At 39.5% G+C, this 6000-nt stretch overlaps 1 protein-coding gene across 1 annotated transcript; it reads left to right on the top strand.

The window, feature by feature from the left end:
• The first annotated feature begins 1524 nt into the window (after nt 1-1524).
• On the top strand, nt 1525-2284 carry LOC117466854 (gamma-crystallin M2-like). Its single transcript, XM_034110336.2, has 3 exons — nt 1525-1566; nt 1669-1911; nt 2009-2284. Exons 1-3 carry the CDS (start codon nt 1534-1536, stop codon nt 2282-2284), a joined length of 552 nt encoding a protein of 183 aa, XP_033966227.1. The 5' UTR covers nt 1525-1533.
• The last annotated feature ends 3716 nt before the right edge of the window (nt 2285-6000 follow it).

Below are 6000 nucleotides of genomic sequence, written 5' to 3'. Positions count from 1 at the left end.
GTTGCACATTTCTTTTCCACATTACTTCTTTTAAATCAGCACAGCTCTCCACTTTAAATACAGCATATAGTATTTGTCATATGTTAATATTGTACATTTGTTATAAAAGTGTTAAAATAGTTTTTTTAAATAGTTATAATAACAGTCCTATTTGTATTTGCTGCGTATTCTTTTTTTTCTTTTTTAAATGTCTCTTTTTTTAGACATTAATTATTACTTTTGACTTCTGGTTAAATGTCAGGGGAATGCAGCATGTTCAGTGTTTTTGTTCCCAACTCAAATAATGAAGCATTTTGAATTTAACATTACATTAGCCCTGATTCCTTCAACTCGCCCTCAACACAACATTGTTACCTCTGGCTCATATGGGTATTACAGTTATTTATATCCATTTGCCATACTATCTTGTTTTCTTTCGTATAGCACTTTGCAACATTGCTATACTAATACAATAATAGCATTAATATTAATTGAAAGAACACGTTTTTTGTTGGGAATAAATTCAATGTATGGCCATTAGATCAACCTCTGATATTTTTAATATCGAGGAGACTCGAACAACAGGACTTACCTACTTTAAAATTGAACTTACTGTAGAGCAGATGTAACACACAACACTACAGTTCAACATTAACAATACTCTTGTTTCACAGTTAGGTGCCATGCCATTGTTTTAACTGTCCATTATTATGAAACCCCAATAAACCCCAGAAAAGCTCACATTAAACGAAAAGCCATTTTGTTCTACACCAAGATATCGCTAGAACAAATAGCCATTGCTACAACGGCCCATTGTTCTTGAAAAAACTCTCTCTGATAAAAACAGAATATGTTTGATGACTTGTATATTTGTGTATTACTTTCCAGTTTCATCATCTACTTCCACTTCTACATTCAGAGAACGCAATCTTTGTTTTTGTTCAAATGGTCGCCGTTTCAAAAAAGGCAATGATATAGTAATAAATGATTGCCGTGTCTCTGCCAAGAGACCCCCGACTAATTATAGCTTGCCATCTTTTAAAACCTCCATGATGTTATTGTGAATGAGGTGATGGATAAAACTTAGAAGAAGAATGTAAACAATTTGCTCAGAAGCATTGTGCTTGATATCGACTATCTTGATTTGAAAAGCCAAAATAAAAAAAATATATATGACTGACCTTTCCTTTGTTTCGCAGTCCCACCTAGCAGCACCCTCATAATTCCTCTTCTCTTTGTTTAAAGTACTGTATTCCTATAGTCCAACTTTACGAAACAAGTATAATGTGTCATATTTGGCATAAAAAGGCAAAAAACTATAGTCTTTATGAGAATGTTGAGAGACATAGAGTCAGTTGTCCTCCTCTACAAGGTACCCAATCCCTGTAAGAATGTACCAAACCTCTGCATTCTGTTGGCTTCAATGGTAAACTGCTGAGTTAGATGGTTCCCGAGGGGGAGGGACTACCCATTCTTTACGTTAGTCAGGTATAAAAGGAAAGGGTTAAACCAGGTAGATATCAGTTCACCAGCAACAGCACATCTACAGCCAACATGAGCAACACCGGCATGAACATGAGGGGCAAGGTACTTTCAGAAGTCTTTTTGTGATAAGCAGAAATAACTGTTTGCAATATCCATGTGTACCTTGCTAATCTATTTCTAACCATTACAATTCCCTTCTTTCAGATCACCTTCTACGAGGAGAAGAACTTCCAGGGTCGTTCTTATGAGTGCATGAATGACTGCTCTGACATGTCCTCCTCCCTGAGCAGGAGCCAGTCCTGCAGGGTGGAGAGCGGCTGCTTCATGGTCTACGATCGTTCCAACTACATGGGAAACCAGTACTTCATGAGGAGGGGCGAGTACTCCGACTGCATGAGCATGATGGGAATGAGGGACTGCATCAAGTCTTGCCGTATGATCCCCATGGTGGGTATACAACTGTAACCGACGATTCTACTATGGGTGACCACCCGACAACTCTTTACATTAAATCATTCATTGATAATTCTTCTCCCCAAAGCAGCACAGAGGCCAGTTCAGGATGAAGATCTATGAGAAGGAGAACTTCGGTGGTCAGAGTCACGAGATGATGGAGGACTGTGACAACGTCATGGACCGTTACCGCATGAACGAGTGCCAGTCCTGCAACGTGATGGACGGTCACTGGCTGATGTACGAGCAGCCCCAGTTCAGAGGCAAGATGATGTACATGAGGCCCGGAGAGTACAGGAACTTCAGAGACATGGGCATGAGCGGCCAGAGGTTCATGAGCATGAGGCGTATCACCGATTCCTGCTAAATGTTCACTGAATGTTTCCTGAATTCATAAAATGCCAAATAAAAAATTAACCTTGAATGTGACTTTTGTCATGCTTATTGTCCAACTGTTAAAATCACACATTATTCATTGAAATTAATTATATAAGATTTATTTGACAGTAGGCAACTATTAGCAATGAAAATGTTGATCCTAACTTGTTTTATATCTGAGGAGAAATTTGTTGCAAGATTGAAAAAAAAAAAAAACAGAATGCCTTACCATTGATATTGGATGACGGATTAATAGTCTGGGCTCATCAACAAGGCCCAGGACCCCCAATGAAACTGACTTTTATCCATCCCAGAAAAAACATTATGCATTATATATAACAGAGCACATTTCTCTGTTAATCTCTAAAAACAGCCAGAAACCTCAGGTTCTTTTTAATGTCCTCAACTCGATCATAAATCCCTGTGATGCTTCTTTGGTTGTGCCATCGACTACTCTCTGTGATAGGTTTCTTACATTTTTTATTGAAAAAGTATCCGCTCTTAGGCTAGCCCACACTAGTGCTACCCCAGATTCTGCTCCTTTTCTGTGCCCTGCTGTCCTCGACCACTTTGAGCCTGTATCCCTCACTTCTCTCTCGGATGTTGTCAAGCACCTGCGGCCGACAAACTGCACCTCAGACAGCATTCCCTCTCGCCTTCTCAGAGATGTTTTTGATTCAGTTGGAGCAAGTATTTTATTAGTCATAAACACCTCTCTTAGCTCAGGTTGCGTCCCAGCTGCCTTCAAACATGCTGTGGTCAAGCCACTGTTAAAAAAGAAAATCTCGACCCCTCAATTCCCACAAATTTTAGGCCCATCTCCCAGCTACCTTTTTTATCCAAAGCCCTGGAGTGAGTAGTCTACGCCCAGCTGCAGTCTTTTTTAATCTCACATGGAATCCATGAAAAGTTTAAGTCTGGCTTCAAACCAATGCACAGCACTGAAACAGCCCTTTTAAGAGTTTTTAACGATCTGCTCCTAGCCGCCGACTCAGGTAGCCCAGCTGTCCTGGTGCTATTAGACCTAACAGCTGCCTTTGACACAGTGGACCATAGCATCCTGTTGTCACGGCTTGAACAGTCCGCTGGCATCACAGGCTCTGCCCTTGCATGGTTCAGGTCCTACCTGACAGACCGCAGTTTTTCAGTGCAGCTAGGTGCCTTCTCCTCTGCAAAGGCCCCTCTTACTTGTGGGGTTCCCCAAGGCTCTATCCTGGGCCCCATCCTCTTTTTATTGTATATACTGCCCCTAGGTTAAATCCTCAGAAAACGTAACATTCCCTTCCACTGCTACGCTGACGATGTTCAGATGTATCTGCCTCTCAAAGGAAATGACAAACACTCACTACAGCAGTTGATGGATTGCCTGACAGAAATGAAGTCCTGGCTGAGCAGAAATGTTCTTAACCTCAACGAGAGCAAGACTGAGGTCATCTTTTTTGGACCCCAACCTCCAGCCTCTTCTGTTGACATTCTGGGTCCTCTTAAAACAAACATCCTCCCCTCGGTCATGAATCTTGGAGTGACTTTTACTAACACTTTTAAATTCGACAAGCAGGTCAGCAGCGTAGTGAAATCCTGCTTTTTTAAATTAAGAGTATTGGCCAAAACCAAGTCTTTTTTATCTTTCAAAGACCTGGAGAGAGTTATCAACGCCTTTGTGACCTCGAGACTCGATTATTGCAACGCTCTATACGTGGGTATGGACCAGGCCTCAATTAAACGCCTGCAGCTAGTGCAGAACGCAGCGGCACGTCTCCTCACTGGCCACAAAAAGCGTGACCACATCACCCCAATTCTGGCCTCATTGCACTGGCTTCCAATTCGGTTCCGAATTGATTTTAAAATCCTTTTATTTGTTTTTAAAGCACTAAATGGGCTGGCTCCGGCCTATATAGCTGAACTCCTCCAGCGCTACACCCCAGCCAGAGCGTTAAGGTCTGCTGACCAGCTGCTACTGGTAGTGCCTAAAACCAGGCTAAAAACCAGAGGGCACCGAGCCTTCGCGGCGGCTGGCCCCAGGCTCTGGAACACTCTGCCCCTCCATGTGAGGTCGGCCCAGACCCTAGGGGCTTTTAAATCAAAACTAAAAACTCACTTCTTCATCCTGGCCTTCTAATCATAGCAGAGCACGACTCATGACACTTCCCTGTGTTTGATTTTTATATTTGCTGTTGTAATTTATTGTCTTCTGTTTACATCGGTAGTAATGTGTATTTATTATCTGCATGTGCAGCACTTTGGCTCGCCCGAAAATCGTTTTTAAATGTGCTATAGAAATAAAATTTGATTCGATTTGATTTAATATATTAATGCACATAACATAATGCGAACAATATCTTATTATTTTTAAAATGTTGCACATTTCTTCTCCACATTACTTCTTTTAAATCAGCACAGCTCTCCACTTTAAATACAGCATATAGTATTTGTCATATGTTAATATTGTACATTTGTTATAAAAGTGTTAAAATTGTTTTTTTAAATAGTTATAATAACAGTCCTATTTGTATTTGCTGCGTATTCTTTTTTTTCTTTTTTAAATGTCTCTTTTTTTAGACATTAATTATTACTTTTGACTTCTGGTTAAATGTCAGGGGAATGCAGCATGTTCAGTGTTTTTGTTCCCAACTCAAATAATGAAGCATTTTGAATTTAACATTACATTAGCCCTGATTCCTTCAACTCGCCCTCAACACAACATTGTTACCTCTGGCTCATATGGGTATTACAGTTATTTATATCCATTTGCCATACTATCTTGTTTTCTTTCGTATAGCACTTTGCAACATTGCTATACTAATACAATAATAGCATTAATATTAATTGAAAGAACACGTTTTTTGTTGGGAATAAATTCAATGTATGGCCATTAGATCAACCTCTGATATTTTTAATATCGAGGAGACTCGAACAACAGGACTTACCTACTTTAAAATTGAACTTACTGTAGAGCAGATGTAACACACAACACTACAGTTCAACATTAACAATACTCTTGTTTCACAGTTAGGTGCCATGCCATTGTTTTAACTGTCCATTATTATGAAACCCCAATAAACCCCAGAAAAGCTCACATTAAACCGAAAGCCATTTTGTTCTACACCAAGATATCGCTAGAACAAATAGCCATTGCTACAACGGCCTATTGTTCTTGAAAAAAGTCACTCTGATACAAACAGAATATGTTTGATGACTTGTATATTTGTGTATTACTTTCCAGTTTCATCATCTACTTCTACTTCTACATTCAGAGTACGCAATCTTTGTTTTTGTTCAAATGGTCGCTGTTTCAAAAAAGGCAATGATATAGTAATAAATTATTGCTGTGTCTCCGCCAAGAGATCCCCGACTAATCATAGCTTGCCATCTTTTAAAACCTCCATGATGTTATTGTGAATGAGGTGATGGGAAAAACTTAGAAGAATGTAAACAATTTGCTCAGAAGCATTGTGCTTGATATCGACTATTTTGATTTGAAAAGCCAAAATAAAAAAATATATATATGACTGACCTTTCCTTTGTTTCACAGTCCCACCTAGCAGCACCCTCATAATTCCTCTTCTCTTTGTTAGTACTGTGTTCCTATTGTCCAACTTTACGAAACAAGTAAAATGTGTCATATTTGGCATAAAAAGGCAAAAAACTATAGTCTTTATGAGAATGTTGAGAGACATAGAGTCAGTTGTCCTCCTCTACAAGGTA

The sequence above is a fragment of the Pseudochaenichthys georgianus genome, chromosome 21 (genome assembly GCF_902827115.2).
Source record: "Pseudochaenichthys georgianus chromosome 21, fPseGeo1.2, whole genome shotgun sequence".
Taxonomy (NCBI): Eukaryota; Metazoa; Chordata; class Actinopteri; order Perciformes; family Channichthyidae; genus Pseudochaenichthys; species Pseudochaenichthys georgianus.
This window is presented reverse-complemented; position numbering and strand designations above follow the sequence as displayed.

Bases quoted from the DNA above. Each gene is read 5' to 3' on its own strand.
- LOC117466854 (XM_034110336.2), top strand. From the start codon at position 1,534: ATGAGCAACACCGGCATGAACATGAGGGGCAAG. The intron at 1,567-1,668 runs GTACTTTCAGAA...CCCTTCTTTCAG, and splicing joins GCATGAACATGAGGGGCAAG to ATCACCTTCTACGAGGAGAA. The intron at 1,912-2,008 runs GTGGGTATACAA...TCCCCAAAGCAG, and splicing joins CTTGCCGTATGATCCCCATG to CACAGAGGCCAGTTCAGGAT.